This window comes from Coregonus lavaretus (assembly GCF_964263955.1).
Source record: "Coregonus lavaretus genome assembly, chromosome: 29".
Lineage (NCBI taxonomy): Eukaryota > Metazoa > Chordata > Actinopteri > Salmoniformes > Salmonidae > Coregonus > Coregonus lavaretus.
The window spans coordinates 36,743,660-36,762,866 of record NC_140016.1 but is presented as its reverse complement, the minus strand read 5'-3'; the positions used below and the strand labels follow the sequence as shown (position 1 = coordinate 36,762,866).

The following is a 19,207-nucleotide window of genomic DNA, read 5'->3' as shown; positions in this document are numbered from 1 at the left end:
CATATTTCCCTCAGATTACAGCGATCCACAAAGAATTCGAAAACAAACCCAATTTTGATCAACTCCCTTATCTACTGGGTGAAAAACCACAGTGTGCCATCACAGCTGCAATATTTGTGACCTGTTGCCACAAGAAAAGGGCAACCAGTGAAGAACAAACACCATTGTAAATACAACCCATATTTATGTTTATTTATTTTCCCATTTGTACTTTAACTATTTGCACATTGTTACAACACTGTATATTTACGTAATATGACATTTGAAATGTCTTTATTCTTTTGAAACTTCTGAGTGTAATGTTTACTGTTAATATTTATTGTTTATTTCACTTTTGTTTACTATCTACTTCACTTGCTTTGGCAATGTTAACACACGTTTCCCATGCCAATAAAGCCCTTAAATTGAAATTGAATTGAGAGAGAGAGAGAGAGAGGTAGGGAGAGATGCAAGCTGAAAATGAGAGCAGCAGTGGGATGCACTCAGGGTAAGATGGTTGGATAGATAGAGAAATAACAATAGAAAGACCAGAGGGAGAGAGTCATTCTAGAATCTGATCACTCTGCTGTCCTTGACGCTCTACATAAACCAATACCAACCAGCTGGAGGGGTTTTCTAATAAAATCTCCCCCTCAGAGAAAACAACCATCATACTGTTGGTAAGATAAACAACCCTCAGAGGCAAGAAATGTGTTGCTCCCATCACCTGCTGGGTCGGCAAAGTAGTCAATGGTCATTAGTTAATAGAAATAATTTTTTTAAATGTTGGTTTTGAGCATAAATAATGTGTCGTCTTCCTGCTCATTTGAATAGACAGATGGTAATTACATTTCTAACACGCAAGTTTGAACATTTCCATGAAAATATTAAATGAATGGATTAAAATTAGAGACCAATTGGATGCTTCTTATTGCTCCATGCTAAATTGCGTTATCATGCAGGCTCTGGCAAATTACCATAAATATTATCAGCAGGTGATTTGAGTCTGCCCAGATTCTGCGAATTTCTTCCACTTGTGAGTCATGTTATACTTGCGTATTTTAGCCTAAACCCAACTGAGACGGATAAGCTGAAATGGATGAGGAGAAAGGACAAGAGAGACTAGATAGAGAAGCTATCCAAGTTAACTTGGTTTCCTCTCTGTAGCTAATGCATAAAGGGTTAATAACTCGCATTCGGCATATGCCTGTCATAAGCAGGCATCTGTGGCTAACTGTGCCTCCTCTGTCTTAATGGTTAGTTAGCATTTGTGTCTTCTCTCTAAAGATTAGTTAGCATCTGTGGCTATCTGTGCCTCCTCTGTAGCAGAAGCTTAAAGGTTAAATAGCATCCAGGCTCTGTCGCAGCCGGCCGCGACCGGGAGACTCATGGGCGGCGCACAATTGGCCCAGCGTCATCCAGGGTAGGGGAGGGAATGGCCGGCAGGGATGTAGCTCAGTTGATAGAGCATGGCGTTTGCAACGCCAGGGTTGTGGGTTCGATTCCCATGGGGGGCCAGTATAAAAAAAATATATATATATATATATGTATTCAGTAACTGTAAGTCGCTCTGGATAAGAGCGTCTGCTAAATGACTAAAATGTAAATGTAAATGTAAAAATCTGTGGTTAACTCTGTTTGCAGCAACTGTTGAAGATGTGTGAAGAAATGAAACAGCGGGAGGCAGAGTTGGAGAAGACTGTGGAGGGCAAACAGCAGCTGGAGAACCAAGTAAAGAGCCTCAAGGAAGGACTGGAGAGCCTGAAAACACTGACAACACGCACACCACAGGTCAGTAACACACACACAAAACACATTAACACTTTACAGCTTGGCTTGTGTAGCGGTTTCGGGGCCGGGTTCTTAGCAAGGCAGGGTTTACACACACTCATACCCTGATGAAGACAGCTTGTCTGTCGAAACGTTGGTTATTAGGATATTAAATTATTGCATCTGAGCTCCTAGAGTGTGCGGCTTTCCTTTTCAAGGGCTTACACACACAACACAAGTCCAAGTAAAGGGTTAAACCTGTTTATTATGATCAGGCTTTGGCAGCGTTCTTGACAAATCATACCCAAAACAAACAAAGTAAATACTTTGCGACCCATGGAAGGTTCTCCAAGCTTTGTCTTTGGGGGAGTTCATTCCTTCTTGTAAGCCTATTTTCCTTTTGTCTTTTAAAGCCTCCTTTTCTTTCCGTACGCTCTGCTTCTCCCATAGCCTCCTACTCCTTCACCTGCCGGGGTCAAAACGAAGACAAAGAAAGAAACCCAGGGTGTTGTTAAAGTAGAGAGACTGATTGGTTTCACCTGTCTGCAGTTTGGCTCTGATTATAATTGGAGACAGGTGTGGCTGCTCTGCTGCAGTCTAGAAGTTTCCCCGGAGCTGTCCGTTGACCTGCCTCTGGGGGAATACTTTGCATTGCTGTCCGTGGTCCTGGCAGCCAAAAAACAAAGAAACCTTGCAGGCACATAACGTCCATCCACAACATAACCCCTGAAACCGCTACACTTCTTTGAAAGACTCCTGGGTTTTGAAATGGAATTACAATATCGGATTTGTGCTGTAATTATAATGAAATTCAAAATTAGTTTCAATACATGAGAAATATTTCAGAAATAATTTGTTAGCTACTGGAACCCAGGCTGTGGTAGACTTGAATTACAGTTTATTTAGTTTAATTCCAAATGGTATTGCATTTCTTCAATATCCTAGTGTCAGCTGATCTGCCCCCTAAAAAAATAAAATAAATAATAATAATTATGTCCCCACTAGACATTGATTTCAAATAGTTAATTTTTTAATCCCATAGAGAGAGGGTCAAATAGAATGCCGTATAGAGAGAGAGCGACAGGTCATTTAGAATGCCATAGAAAGAAGGGGGACAGGTTATTTAGTGTTATAAACAGTGTAGTTTGGGTCCTGGATGCTGATTGGCTAAAACTGAATTTCAGTCGTGTGTACTGTATATCAGACAACATACCACGGGTATGACACAAAAATACTGTTCTATTTATGTTGGTAACCAGTTTATAATAGCAATAAGGCACCTCTGGGGTTTGTGGTATATCAAATAAAATAAAATGTATTGGTCACATACACATGGTTAGCAGATGTTATTGCGAAATGCTTGTGCTTCTAGTTCCGACAGTGCAGCAATATCTAGCAAGTAATATCTAACAATTCCACAACAAATACCTAATTCACACAAAAGCTAAGTAAAGGAACGCAATAAGAATATATAAATATATGGATGAGTAATGCCATTGTCAGAGCGGCATAGGCTAAGATGTAATAGATAGTATAGAATACAGTATATACATTTGAGATGGGTAATGCAAGATATGTAAACATTATTAAGATAGTATACAGTGAGGGGAAAAAAGTATTTGATCCCCTGCTGATTTTGTACGTTTGCCCACTGACAAAGACATGATCAGTCTATAATTTTTATGGTAGGTTTATTTGAACAGTGAGAGACAGAATAACAACAACAAAATCAAGAAAAATGCATGTAAAAAATGTTGATTTGCATTTTAATGAGGGAAATAAGTATTTGACCCCTCTGCAAAACATGACTTAGTACTTGGTGGCAAAACCCTTGTTGGCAATCACAGAGGTCAGACGTTTCTTGTAGTTGGCCACCAGGTTTGCACACATCTCAGGAGGGATTTTGTCCCACTCCTCTTTGCAGATCTTCTTCAAGTCATTAAGGTTTTGAGGCTGACGTTTGGCAACTCGAACCTTCAGCTCCCTCCACAGATTTTCTATGGGATTAAGGTCTGGAGACTGGCTAGGCCACTACAGGACCTTAATGTGCTTCTTCTTGAGCCACTCCTTTGTTGCCTTGGCCGTGTGTTTTGGGTCATTGTCATGCTGGAATACCCATCCACAACCCATTTTCAATGCCCTGGCTGAGGGAAGGAGGTTCTCACCCAAGATTTGACGGTACATGGCCCCGTCCATCGTCCCTTTAATGGGATGAAGTTGTCCTGTCCCCTTAGCAGAAAAATACCCCCAAAGCATAATGTTTCCACCTCCATGTTTGACGTGGGGATGGTGTTCTTGGGGTCATAGGCAGCATTCCTCCTCCTCCAAACACGGCGAGTTAAGTTGATGGCAAAGAGCTCGACTTTGGTCTCATCTGACCACAACACTTTCACCCAATTTTTCCTCTGAATCATTCAGATATTCATTGGCAAACTTCAGACAGGCCTGTATATGTGCTTTCTTGAGCAGGGGGACCTTGCGGGCGCTGCAGGATTTCAGTCCTTCACGGCGTAGTGTGTTACCAATTGTTTTCTTGGTGACTATGGTCCCAGCTGCCTTGAGATCATTGACAAGATCCTTCCGTGTAGTTCTGGGCTGATTCCTTACCGTTCTCATGATCATTGCAACTCCACAAGGTGAGATCTTGCATGGAGCCCCAGGCCGAGGGAGATTGACAGTTCTTTTGTGTTTCTTCCATTTGCGAATAATCGCACCAACTGTTGTCACCTTCTCACCAAGCTGCTTGGCGATGGTCTTGTAGCCCATTCCAGCCTTGTGTAGGTCTACAATCTTGTCCCTGACATCCTTGGAGAGCTCTTTGGTCTTGGCCATGGTGGAGAGTTTGGAATCTGATTGATTGATTTCTTCTGTGGACAGGTGTCTTTTATACAGGTAACAAGCTGAGATTAGGAGCACTTTAAGAGTGTGCTTCTAATCTCAGCTCGTTGCCTGTATAAAAGACACCTGGGAGCCAGAAATCTTTCTGATTGAGAGGGGGTCAAATACTTATTTCCCTCATTAAAATGCAAATCAATTTATAACATTTTTGACGTGCGTTTTTCTGGATTTTGTTGTTGTTATTCTGTCTCTCACTGTTCAAATAAACCTACCATTAAAATTATAGACTGATCATGTCTTTGTCAGTGGGCAAACGTACAAAATCAGCAGGGGATCAAATACTTTTTTCCCTCACTGTAGAATACAGTATATACATATGAGATGGGTAATGCAAGATATGTAAACATTATTAATGTGGCATTATTAAAGTGACTAGTGTTCCATTTATTAAAGTGGGCAGTGATTTTAAAGTATGTATGTAGACAGCAGCCTCTCTGTGCTAGTGATGGCTGTTTAACAGTCTGATGGCCTTGAGATAGAAGCTGTTTTTCAGTCTCTCGGTCCCAGCTTTGATGCATCTGTACTGACCTCGCCTTCTGGATGATAGCGGGGTGAACAGGCAGTGGCTCGGGTGGTTGTTGTCTTTGATTATATTTTTGGCCTTCCTGTGAAATCGGGTGCTGTAGGTGTCCTGGAGGGCAGTTAGTTTGCCCCCGGTGATGCGTTGTGCAGACCGCACCACCCTCTGGAGAGCCCTGCGGTTGTGGGCGGTGCAGTTGCTGTACCAGGCGGTGATACAGCCCGACAGGATGTTCTCAATTGTGCATCTGTAAAAGTCTGTGAGGGTTTTAGGTGACAGGCCAAGTTTCTTCAGCCTCCTGAGGTTGAAGAGACACTGTTGCGCCTTCTTCACCACACTGTCTGTGTGGGTGGACCATTTCACTTTGTCAGTGATATGTACGCCGAGGAACTTAAAACTTTCCACCTTCTCCACTGCTGTCCTGTCGATGTGGATAGGGGGGTACTCCCTCTGCTGATTCCTGAAGTACACGATCATCTCCTTTGTTTTGTTGATGTTGAGTGAGAGGTTATTTGCCTGGCACCACACTCCCAGATCCTCACCTCCTCCCTGTAGGCTGTTTCATCATTGTTGGTAATCAAGCATACTACTGTTGTGTCGTCTGAAAACTTGATGATTGAGCTGGAGGCGTGCATGGCTATGCAGTCATGGGTGAACAGGGAGTACAGGAGGGGGCTGAGCACACGCCCTTGTGGGGCCCCAGTGTTGAGGATCAGCGAAGTGGAGATGTTGTTTCCTACCTTCACCACCTGGGGGCGGCCCGTCAGGAAGTCCAGGACCCAATTGCACAGGGCGGGGTTGAGACCCAGGGCCTCAAGCTTAATGATGATCTTGGAGGGTACTATGGTGTTAAATGTTGAGCTATAGTCATTGAACAGCATTCTTACATAGGTATTCCTCTTGTCCAGATGGGATAGGGCAGTGTGCAGTGTGATGGCCATTGCATAGTCTGTGGATTTATTGGGGCGGTAAGCAAATTGAAGTGTGTCTAGGGTGACAGGTAAGGTGGAGGTGATATGATCCTTGACTAGTCTCTCAAAGTCCTTCATGAGACAGAAGTGAGTGCTACGGGGCGATAGTCATTTAGTTCAGTTACCGTTGCATTCTTGGGTACAGGAACAATGGTGGCCATCTTGAAGCATGTGGAGAGAGAAGACTGGGATAGGGAGAGATTGAATATGTCCGTAAACACACCAGCCAGCTGGTCTGCGCATGCTCTGAGGATGCGGCTAGGATTCTTGATTCTTGCCTAAGAACAGCCCATAGACGTGGTATATTGGCCAATATACCACATCCCCTCGGGTCTTATTGCTTAAGTATACCATATATAGAGAGAGACGGGTCAATCCTCTTTACATCAAACTGGCCTCTTCAAGCTAACCACTAGATTCACCACCACTCTATCATCTTAAAGTAACTGTCCAGTGAAAATCTAACTTTTAAAAGTTAATATTCTGTTAACTAATATCCAGATAATGTTGTTGACTCTTCCTGTACTCGTATTTGTGGAGAAAATTGGAGAAAAGAAAAACACTTAAAACCCCACCTCAAATTTGTATCTCAAACAGATCGTTTCAAAAAAGCTTGCTATTTCCTCATAGAGTATGATGTCATACTCTTAAGGAGAATGAGCTGGCCAATCAGCGGTCTAGAGGAGGATGAGCTGGCCAATCAGCGGTCTACTCGCATGCATATTTGTAATGTCCGGTATACGCCCACACCATTCCAACACAGAAAAGCTGCTTTTTAACATACTTAATTGCCATTTTTTGGAAGGAAAACCATTTAACTCAGATTGTAAGTAAGTATAGGTCATATTTCATAGAAATATGGAAACATTGGACAGTTACTTTAACATTAGCCATGTATCACCACTACTTTTTAAAGCACAGCACAACACCTCCAACTACTCCTAGCTGACTAACTTCTTTACACTAAATCAGCCTCTGTAAACTGAAACCGCATATTACATTTACCATGTGTCAACACTGCTGTTTATGGCGGTAGTCATTTAGGCAGGTCATTTAGGCAGGTTACCAGGGTATTATTAAAGCGTGTAAACGTTTTAAACAAACTATTATATTAATCTGACTGTCCACAATAATTGTTTTGTGTGCATGTAACCGTACTCATTGAGTTTGGTGAATTAGTCATTCTAGACCTTGTGGCTGGGTGATAGTTATTTATTCAAATCAGAGTCAACACTGCTGTTTATGGCACTGTGCCAACACACAGACTAAAACATCTTCATACTAGCCATATATCTAGATTGTAGGGATGTAACCATTCACCGATACGCTTCGGTCCCCGATTCAAATGTTAAAGATACAAGTGCATCGGTCTGCGAACCCCAAACCGATCCAAATGTAACATGCATCGGTCAGACTGCATGCTACATTTGTTAAAGTAACTGTCCAGTGTTTCTAGATAAAAACAGAGTTGTCAATATCTGGTTTAATGGTGATACGCTATATATACAGAAGTATGTGGACACTCCTTCAAATGAGTGGATTCAGCTATTTCAGCCACACCCGTAGCTGACAGGTGTATAAAATCGAGCACACAGCCATGCAATCTCCATAGACAAACATTGGCAGTAGAATGGCCTTACTAATTAGCTCAGTGACTTTCAACGTGGCACGGTCATGGGATGACACCTTTCCAACAAGTCGGTTCGTCAAATTTCTGCCCCGCTAGAGCTGCTCCGGTCAACTGTAAGTGCTGTTATTGTGAAATAGAAACATCTAGGAGCAACAACGGCTCAGCCGCTAAGTGGTAGGCCACACAAGCTCACAGAATAGAACCGCCGAGTGCTGAAGCGTGTAGCGTGTACAAATTGTCTGTCCTCGGTTGCAACACTCAGTACCAAGTTCCAAACTGCCTCTGGAAGCAACATCAGCACAAGAACTGTTAACTGTTAGCTTCATGAAATAGGTTTCCTTGGCCGAGCAGCCACACACAAGCCTAAGATCACCACGCGCAATGCCAAGTGTCAGCTGGAGTGGTGCAAAGCTCACCGCCATTGGACTCTGGAGCAGTGGAAACTAGTTCTCTGGAGTGGTGAATCACGTTTCACCATCTGGCAGTCCGACGGACAAATCTGGGTTTGGCGGATGCCAGGAGAATGCTACCTGCCCAAATGCATAGTGCCAACTGTAAAGTTTGGTGGAGGAGGAATAATGGTCTGGGGCTGTTTTTCATAGTTCGGGCTAGGCCCCTTAGTTCCAGTGAAGGGAATTATTAACGCTACAGCATGCAATTACATTCTAGACGATTTTGTGCTTCCAACTGTGTGGTAACAGTTTGGGGAAGGCCCTTTCCTGTTTCAGCATGACAATGCCCCCGTGCACAAAGCGAGGTCCATACAGAAAGGGTTTGTCGAGATCGGTGTGGAAGAACTTGACTGGCCTGCACAGAGCCCTGACATCAACCCCATCGAACACCTTTGGGATGAATTGGAACACTGACTGCAAGCCAGGCCTAATCGCCCAACATCAGTGCCCGACCTCACTATTGCTCTTGTGGCTGAATGGAAGCAAGTCCCCGCAGCAATATTCCAACACCTAGTGGAAAGCCTTCCCAGAAGAGTGGAGGATGTTATAGCAGCAAAGGGGGGACCAACTCCATATTAATGCCCATGATTTTGGAATGAGATGTTCAATGAGGTGTCCACATACTTTTGTTCATGTAGTGTACCTTAGATTAGATTACCACTAGGCGCTGAAATGTGTCCCCTAGCAGTGATCCATGGGAATTATGCATACACACAGAGATTAATCATTGGAAGGAAGGTCATTCAATCTAGAGGGTGTTGCTCTCTAGATTTGTGGTCAGTGTGTGTGTGTGTGTGTGTGTGTGTGTGTGTGTGTGTACACATGTCTGTTTGCATAAGAATCTGGCATGTTAGACAGTGTCGGCTCTTCTCATTTTTATAATTGATTCTAGCTGGAGATTTCCCTGCAAGATGACAGAGGGAGCGAGGGGAGTGCTAATCAAGTCAATGTAAGTGGAAAATGGCTGTCTGTCTACTTTTCTCTCTTTTTCCCTTTCTCTCCCTCTTTCTCTATTCCCCTCTCTCTTTCTGTCGGTTTCCTCCCTCTCTCTCTCTCCTCTCCTCTCTCTCCTCTTCCAGTGACATGACAAATCATTACAGGCCAATCCAGTGCAGAAGGACTTTATTTGTCGCAGGATAAATCAACCCTACACAACTGGGTTAGGAAATCAAGGGCTTTTCCCATCACACACACATAATAGAATAGTGAGGAGTATTAGCCCACCACGACTGGGTCAGACCGGGCAGCGCCCACATACACACACACACATCAGTCACACAGACACAAACACCCTTCCCTCCCTGCCTCTGCCAGCCTGTCAGAAGCCCACAGTAAACAACTTGATCATTAGCATCGCTAACACTCTCAGCTCTTTCTCTCTCTTTCTGTTTCCTCCCTCTTTTAGAACTATTGCTGGCGGCTCCCTCTGTATTTTCTCTCCTCTCTCTCTGCCTTCTTTGTCTCCCCCCCCCTCTTCTCCCACTGCCTCTGTCTGATGTTTCTAGGGCTGTGTGTGTGTTTGTGTGTGTGCTCGCGCGTATTTACATAAGAATCTGACGGCTCTTCTCATTTTTATAATTGACTCTAGCTGGAGATGTCCCTGCAAGATGACAGAACAAGCGAGGAGAGTGCTAATCAAGTCAATGTAAGTGGGAAAGGGCAGTGACTCTCTCTACTTTTCTCTCTTCCCCTCTATTTCTCTTTCGATCCTCCCTCTCTCTCCCCTTTTCTCCTCAGATCATTACATGACAGATCATTACAGGCCAATCTAGTGCAGGAGGACTTTATTTGTTGCAGGATAAATCACCCGACACAACTGGGTTAGGAAATCAAGGGCCTGTCCCATAACACAGTGGTTCCCAACCAGTGTGCCTTGAGGAACTCTCAGGTGTGCCACGACATTCTTCCTAATCTAGATTATTTATAATTTTTTTACCCTCACGTATAAACGTGACCTGTGAAATGCACATGGAATTTGGACTTGCGAGCACTAGTGCTGGTCAGATAATACATTAAATGGCACATGGTTACATCTGTATCGTTGTTTCAAGTCCAGTACACTCAGGCTGTTCTTACATTTGTATCATTTGAGGGGTGCGCATCACAAGCAAAGTCATTTGTATAATTACACTTTGTCTGTAAAAACTATTAGCACAGGCAAGTTTGATTAGGCTAAGCCAGAGTACATGGTGCCCAAATGTATGACGTATATCGCGCAGCAAGAGTCGAGTGGAGACGAACAGATTCGGTTCAGTCAGTTTTAGTCAGTCGTCCTGATGAGCCCTTCCCAGCTAGCTAATATGCTTGTGCTAGAAACTTCAGCAAGATTCTGAAACTTGTCTGTCGAAGTTGGGACTGGGGAGAGTGTTCCGAATCATTCTGTTTTTATTTGAGTAATTGTTTGTCTTTTATTTTACAAAAATGTAGACGTTAATCTTGTAGTTGTACAATTTTGGTGGAAATCACTGCAATAAATGTGCCTTAGCTGTCACCCTGGCCTGATATTGGCTACACTATCTAGCTACATCCCTTTCCTTACTGGGACAAGCGGGAGCAAAGGCCCGTGTTGTTGTGTTGCAGTAGACTGTATCACGGTGACATCCAGATGGTTACTACCAGTATTACAAGTTATTTCTCGTGTCGGCTACTATCCTACTCGAAATACACTGAACAACAATATAAACGCAACATGCAACAATTTCAACGATTTTACATCGTTAGAGTTCATATAAGGAAATCAGTCAATTGAAATAAATGTATTGGGCCCTAATCTATGGATTTCACATGACTGGGAATACAGATATGCATCTGTTGGTCACAGATACTGTACCTGCCATGCTGACGGGGTAACATTATAACCACTACCATATAAATAACTGCTATGCTGATGAGTGAGATAGGAATTAATGTGAATTATGAGTTTACTAGATTAATGAAAAGTGACGATCCATTCAGACCAGCCTTACTGATTGAACTTTCATAACTACATCAGATTTCCATTCAAATGGGCAAAAATAGCTTTTTAGCAACAACATAAAATTCACTAATTGGGCTACTGAGTTGTCTGAGAGAGGGAAATGCTATAAATTAAGAGGACTCAATGTATTTTGAAAGATGAGACGTTGAGGATTACAATAAATACCGCTTTGATGTCATTCAAGCAAGCCAACACCCGTTGAGTCCAAATGTGTACTTCATATTTTCATATCATAAAACTCTTGTCATATACAGTGTCAACATTTATTATCACTATGTTTGATGTACAGGTACAAGATGACATGGCGTCATACCCTGGCTTGTTCTGAACAGAATGAGCCTATGTTTGGTGGCTATTGTGAAGAAAAATGTTAATGGAATACGCACCTGAATGCACTCTTGACTCTTTTCTATGCACACCAAAATTGCGATATTATTTAAGCCTAACACTGTAAAATCGTATTTTATAACTTAGCTTGTTGGCATATAACTTGTCATGTTGGCAATAGAACAAGCTTTCAAATTATGCTCACCTGACCCAGATTGCGATTTATAATGGGCCATTTTTGGAATGCGTAAACAACAACAGTAATTGTGTGATGGCGGGGATGCAGAGTTGTGTTCCAAACAAAACAACTACAAGTGTGCTTGCTCTAGTTCCTCAACGGCAGAGGCAGGTGAGCTCAAAAAAGCACATTATAGTTGAAGACTCTTCTTTGAGTCATGAAAGTGCATTGAAATTACTTAGGAACTGTGCACACTTTTGAGAGATGTGTGGCCACATGGAGAGACCAGTTAGTCCTCTCACTCAATCCCTTGTCATTTCTTTGTCTTATGTTGCACCTACCCCACTTTTTCCAGGAATATTCTTATCATTTTACTGAATGTATCCAGGGTATTTTCAGATTTCGTTATCAAGAAATGCGGCAAAAAGTACAATAGATCTAAAATGCACATAAAATCAACAGTCTTGTCAGGTGAACTGTTGTGCCCTCAACTTTGGTCTAATAATTTGTCCATAATCTCCCAACTGTTCCCTTTCAATTTCAATTGGTAGCAATTGCTTTCAATTGCTACCAATGTAGCCCTATCCAGGCCAATTCCCACGATTGTAAAGGGTTAACCAATTTACCGCATGATGATGTCACCATGGAAAGCCAAAACTCCTGCCCATGCAAACCTATAGGAAGGTCCTGTGTAGATTGTATTTTCAACTGTCCAGAAATAAGACTGATCAAATGTTTTCACACGTTTACAGTGTTAGTTTTATCAGCTGTGGTACAATAAAATTATAATATAAAGCGTTTAAACATTAAAACGAAGTTGGGATCCTTAACGTTAAGAAAAATCTCTAACCGAAAAACAATGTTTTTTTAGTTTTTTTCCCACTTAATTAAAATAACAGTTCAGTTATGACAAAACATCTTATTTTCCGTGTTATAGCCGATAGGCTATAAAGGCCTGGGGAAGTCGTGTAATTCAAATAAAACCAGAGGAAGAGGCATATTTTAGGCCACTTGGTGAATTTACAAGGCATGCAAGACAAGACTGCGAGATGCAGATGACCGAAACATATGAGCTTCTGCCTTCTTCTGCCCCTCTCTCTAGGAGTCCAGGATCCAGTTGCAGAGGGAGGTGTTTAGTCCCAGGGTCCTTAGCTTAGTGAAGAGCTTTGAGGGCACTATGGTGATGAACACTGAGCTGTAGTCAATGAATAGCATTCTCACGTAGGTGTTCCTTTTGTCCAGGTGGGAAAGGGCAGTGTGGAGTGCAATAGAGATCGCATCATCTGTGGATCTGTTGGGGCGGTATGCAAATTGGAGTGGGTCTAGGGTTTCTGGGATAATGGTGTTGATGTGAGCCATGACCAGCCTTTCAAAGCACTTCATGGCTACAGACATGAGTGCTACGGGTCTTTAGTCATTTAGTCAGGTTAACTTAGTGTTCTTGGGCACAGGGACTATGGTGGTCTGCTTGAAACATGTTGGTATTACAGACTCAGTCAGGGATAGGTTGAAGATGTCAGTGAAGACACTTGCAAGTTGGTCAGCGCATGCTCGGAGTACACGTCCTGATAATCTGTCTGGCCCTGCGGCCTTGTGAATGTTGACCTGTGTAAAGGTCTTACTCACATCAGCTACGGAGAGCGTGATCACACAATTGTCCGGAACAGCTGATGCTCTCATGCATGCTTCAGTGGTTTTTGCCTCGAAGCGTGCATAGAAGTCATTTAGCTCGTCTGGTAGGCTCGTGTCACTGGGTAGCTTGTGGCTGTGCTTCCCTTTGGAGTCTGTAATAGTTTGCAAGCCCTGCCACATCCGACGAGCATCGGAGCCTGTGTAGTACGATTCAATCTTAGTCCTGTATTGACGCTTTGCCTGTTTGATGGTTCGTCGGAGGGCATAGCAGGATTTCTTATAAGCGTCCGGGTTAGAGTCCCGCTACTTGAAAGCGGCAGCTCTACCCTTTATCTCCGTGCAGATGTTGCCTGTAATCCATGGCTTCTGATTGGGGTATGTACAGTTGGAAGTCTGAAGTTTACATACACTTAGGGCCCCGTGTAGCTCAGTTGGTAGAGCATGGCGCTTGCAACGCCAGGGTTGTGGATTTGATTCCCACAGCATTTTCATGGAAAACCGAAAAAAAATTACAAATAATGTCAGTTTAAACGTTAAGCAAAATTGTCCATTTGTCACATCCCTACTGAGTACTACTCTTAATATTTTCAAGCATGGCTGCATCATGTTATGGGTATGTTTGTCATCGGCAAGGGAGTTTTTTAGGATAAAAAGAAACAGAATACAGCTGTAAGCACAGGCAAAATCCTAGAGGAGAACTTGGTTCAGTCTGTTTTCCAACAGACACTGGGAGATGAATTCACCTTTCAGCAGGGCAATAACCTAAAACACAAGGCCAAATCTACACTGGAGTTGCTTACCGAGACGACATTGAATGCTTCTGAGTGGCCTAGTTACAGTTTTAGCTTAAATCGGCTTGAAAATCTATGGCAAGACTTGAAAATTGCTGCCTAGCAATGATCAACAATCAACTTGACAGAGCTTGAAGAATTTTAAAAAGAATAAAGGGCAAATATTGTAGAATACAGGTGTGCAAAACTCTTAGAGACTTATCGCCGCCTAAGGTGCTTTTACAAAGTATTTACTCAGGGGTGTGAATACTTATGTAAATGTGATATTTCTGTATTTCATTTTCAATAAATTAGCAAAACATTCTAAAAACGTTTTTACTTTGTCATTATCGGGTATTGTGTGTAGATGGGTGAGATTATAAAAAAAAAAATCTATTTAGAATTCAGGCTGTAACACCACAAAATGTGCAATAAGTCAAGGGGAATACTTTCTGAAGGCGCTGTACGTCATTGACACAGCGACACAAACACACATACCCGACCCTCCCTCTGCCAGCCTGTCAGAAGCCAACAGTAAACAAAAGCTTGATCATTAGCATCGCTAACACTCTCAGCTTTCTCTCTCGATCTCTCTGTTTCCACCCTCTGGTAGAACTAGTGCGGTCGGCTCCCTCTCTGAATTATCTTCCTGCATTTGTCTCCCCTCTGATCTTCCACTGCATCTGTCTGATGTGAGTGTGTGTGGTGTGATTTCATGTGCTGCTGGGCTCTGATTGTGTGTGTGTTTGTATGTATGTGCTGTCAAACGATAAAAATAATTAATCACATCATGTTCTATATTTAATCGAGATTAATAGTAATTTTTAAATTTTTGAAAGATTTTTCTATTTAAAAACAGTTAATTGAGTTACAGGCATACTATGCTGTGATTGTAAGGGACGAAAACACAAAATAATCTGTATCAGAAACAAAATGCTCCCAATGTTTAAGTAGGCCTACTCCCTCTTATCAATTTTCTTAAAGTTTAACACTTGCGCGCGCACAAATACACACACATACACACACTCAAGTACTGTTAAAGCTTCAGCCAGGCATTCTAAATGAGTGTTCTCCCAATGTCAGATTGTATGGTTGACTACAGGAAAAAATAACTGGCTCTACAAAGAACAAAGAGCATTTAAACGTGTCCAACAATGTTATGAATTCCACAGAAGACAATAACAACAGGTCAGCCCAGTCTGAGTTAATATAGGCTAATACAGCTATTAGATCTAGCCTAGGCGACTTCAACATGCACTAGTCCACAAACTGCTACAACTAGAATTGGGATAATTGGGATAAATCTTTTGACCTGAGACCTACAACAAAACGGAACGGATGACCTGTTCTGATTTAAAATTGTTGTGGGAAGTTAGTTATATCAAGAGGCATTCAGCCATGGCATAGTAAACATTATTTTGGTTAGCTAGTGAGCTAACGCTAGTATAACTAGCTAGCTATTCTGTACAAATTATCTTGTTGCTGTTATCTAAAGAAATGCCTGGGAATGTGTTTATGATTGAACTTTCTGTAAGTCAAACCTGTGCACATAGTGGATTTTTGAGACAGACAGCGCTACATAACAGCAGCTGCCACCGAGTGCAGTGTCCGTGAGGAATAGGGTCTGTGCAGAAACACGTGCGCTTAAAAAGGGTCTGTGCGGTGAGAAAATTGAGATTTGATTAATGACGTCAATAAAATAATTAACGCCATTAACTGTGTGTGTATTTCAAGGTTATTATAGTAAACGAAAACTGAAACTAAAATAAAAAAATATTAGAAAATTCTATTTAGTAAACTGAAATAAAACTATACTAAAACTATCTTTGACTGCAAAACTATGTAAAAATAAATAAAAAACATAAATTATGTTTAGTTGTAGTTTTTTTCTCCTAGTCTTTGGGTAAAAATCAAATGGTTTTCAAGCTTGTTTTTCTAATAGGTTTTTCGAGCTTCTGAATCTGGCAGGTAAATGCTGCCAGTAGATGCCGATGTTTCAAATAGGCATAGCTTGTGCATCACTATCACTAGCTAACAGGGAAGAAATCCGAGGGCGAGCCCGGTGCGTGACTGGGCCAAGCTAGAGCAGCTTGTTAAGTTACTGGAGTCGTTCGCAATTCACACCGACCAACTTCAAACTGACAGACAGTTGCTGTCTGATGTGGTGCTGTGCCTTCTCAACCTTGAGGCACAGTTGTAGTCAACTACTGTTGTAAAACAGTTGGCACAGGGTCTCCTGAAGTCACTGCATCAGCGCTTCGCATACATACTGAATCCTCTGGGAGCCAACTTCGATCCAACCCCTGCAGCATGTTGCCTGATGGACCTAAGTGTGTGTCTGGCACTTCACTTAACGGAGATGGAGCCACTGATGAGGGAAGCAGAGCCTTTTGTACTTCAGCAAATTAGAGAGTACAGCCATGGAGCAGCAGGACCCCAGGAAGACGCTGTCACGATCGTCAGGGAGAGACCAAGGCGCAGCGTTGAAGGCAAACATATTCTTTATTTAATAAATGATCACACGATCAAAACAACAAAACGAAACCGTGACGTCCCTGGTTACATACACCAACCAACACGGAACAAAAACCCACAAACACAAAGTGAAAAACAGACAGTTAAATATGGCTCCCAATCAGAGACAACCAGCCAACAGCTGACACTCGTTGCCTCTGATTGGGAGTCACTAAGGCAAACATAGAAAACAACAAACCAGAACCCCCAACATAGAAATAAACCACATAGAATGAACACACCCTGGCTCAACATATAGAGTCCCAGAGCCAGGGTGTGACAGTACCCCCCCCTAAAGGCGCGGACTGCGACCGCGCCTCAACCAGAGAAAAATAGGGGAGGGCTGGGTGGGCACTCCTCCTCGGCGGCGGTTCTGGCTCCGGGCTTGCCCACCACCCTCCAATAAACCCCCCATAGCGCCCCTGGTCCGGTCTGGCCCCGCTGGCTGGAGCTGACCTGGACGTAGCAGGAGCGGCTAGCTTCAGCTCCGTTGGGGAGCAATAAAGCGGTACCTGATTTGGCACCGATGACCCAGGCACGGGTTGTGCCGGACTGACGACGCGCACCCCAGGCTTGGTGCGTGAGGCAGGAAAGGACCGGACCTGGCTGTCGATGCGCACCCCTGGCTTGGTGCGTGGAGCAGCAACGGGCCGGACCGGGCTGACGATACGCACCCCTGGCTTGGTGCGTGGAGCCGGAACGGGCCTCACCGGACTGATGACTCGCACCCCTGGCTTGGTGCGTGGAGCAGCAACGGGCCGGACCGGGCTGACGATGCGCACCCCTGGCTTGGTGCGTGGAGCAGCGACGGGCCGGACCGGGCAGACGATACGCACCCCTGGCTTGGTGCGTGGAGCCGGAACGGGCCTCACCGGACTGACGACTCGCACCCCTGGCTTGGTGCGTGGAGCAGCAACGGGCCGGACCGGGCTGACGATGCGCACCCCTGGCTTGGTGCGTGGAGCCGGAACGGGCCTCACCGGACTGACGAAGCACACCACTGGCTTGGTGCGTGGAGGAGGAACGGGCCTTACCAGGCTGACGACGCACACCATAGGCTTGGTGCGTGGAGCAGGGACAGGCCGGACTGGGCTGACGAAGCGCACCACTGACTTGGTGCGGGGAGCAGGAACGGGCCGAGCCGGGCTGACGAAGCGCACCACTGACTTGGTGCGGGGAGCAGGAACGGGCCGAGCCGGGCTGACGAAGCGCACCACTGACTCGGTGCGGGGAGCAGGAACAGACCGGACCGTACTGGGGACACACACCACTGGCCCTACACCGGGATCTGGAACGGGCTGGACCGGACTGGTAACACACCCCAGTACCTCTCGCCGTGCCTCTCCACCTTCCATCCCCTCTTCGACCAGTGGCCCCCGTAACCTGGCGGCCTCCTCTGCCAACCCGCTGGACCGCTCTATCGCGGCCTCCTGCTGCCCCGACGTCGTGAGCCCCCCCCTAAAAAATTTCTGGGGGTCTCTCCTCCCCGTGGGCCAGGCCTCTATAGTTTTCGCCCAACTCTCGCTCTTCTGCCTCCAACTCCAGCCATTCTGCTCTTCATTAGGCTTGACCCAGTCGAGACTCTTCCTCCACTGTTCCCAAGTCCAGTCTGCCTGCTCCTGGACACGCTGCTTGGTCCTTGTATGGTGGGTTTTTCTGTCACGATCGTCAGGGAGAGACCAAGGCGCAGCGTTGAAGGCAAACATATTCTTTATTTAATAAATGATCACACGATCAAAACAACAAAACGAAACCGTGACGTCCCTGGTTACATACACCAACCAACACGGAACAAAAAACCCACAAACACAAAGTGAAAAACAGACAGTTAAATATGGCTCCCAATCAGAGACAACCAGCCAACAGCTGACACTCGTTGCCTCTGATTGGGAGTCACTAAGGCAAACATAGAAAACAACAAACCAGAACCCCCAACATAGAAATAAACCACATAGAATGAACACACCCTGGCTCAACATATAGAGTCCCAGAGCCAGGGTGTGACAGACGCCAGCACGATGAATCATCTCGACCACAGTGCTTCAGAAATATAGCTTCCTCGCATCGAAGATTGTGTCTGAGGTCACTGTCCAGCCGGAGGGTCAACCTGGCAGGGCATTAAGTGCCCCGTGTGAGCTGCGGAAATACCTGGAAAAGGTAGAGGGGGGCATGTTTACAGAGTCACCTCTCCAGTTCTGGCAAGCAAGGATGGCTGTTTATCCAAAACTGTGCCCTGTGGCACTGGACCTTGCATCCCAAGAGTTTGTGGAGAGCTGCCTGGCTGTGAACTGATATATTTGTGAAGTGTTGTACTGCTTATGTTTTTGCTGTTGTTGCAGCTGTTTTTATTAGCCTTATTTGAAGGGGTTAGTCAGTGATGCATGTTTAATATTACATTGCCATGACATCATTTGTTGTTTGTTCCTCTGTCAGATAAAGGTACTTGTTTCTTCTTACATCTACTACTAAAGTAAAAAAAAAAAAAAAAAAAGGCGCTTATCCTTAAATCCAAGTCACATTGGGATTGATGTATAATTTAAACCTAACCAAAACTATGTCCTGGCCATGGAGTTGTATGGAGTCCTCTAG

The 19,207-nt window shown here is 44.2% G+C and overlaps 1 protein-coding gene across 1 annotated transcript in view; it reads left to right on the top strand.

Annotated features, from left to right (window-relative positions):
• Window positions 1–19,207, top strand: part of LOC311105316 (ecto-NOX disulfide-thiol exchanger 2-like) — a 397,866-nt gene that overhangs the window by 367,995 nt on the left and 10,664 nt on the right. Inside the window, exons 13-15 of the mRNA XM_084147429.1 lie at window positions 1,624–1,770; window positions 9,113–9,169; window positions 9,809–9,865. Of these exons, the coding sequence (XP_084003555.1) occupies window positions 1,624–1,770; window positions 9,113–9,169; window positions 9,809–9,865 (261 nt within the window). The remainder of the gene's footprint in view (window positions 1–1,623; window positions 1,771–9,112; window positions 9,170–9,808; window positions 9,866–19,207) is intronic.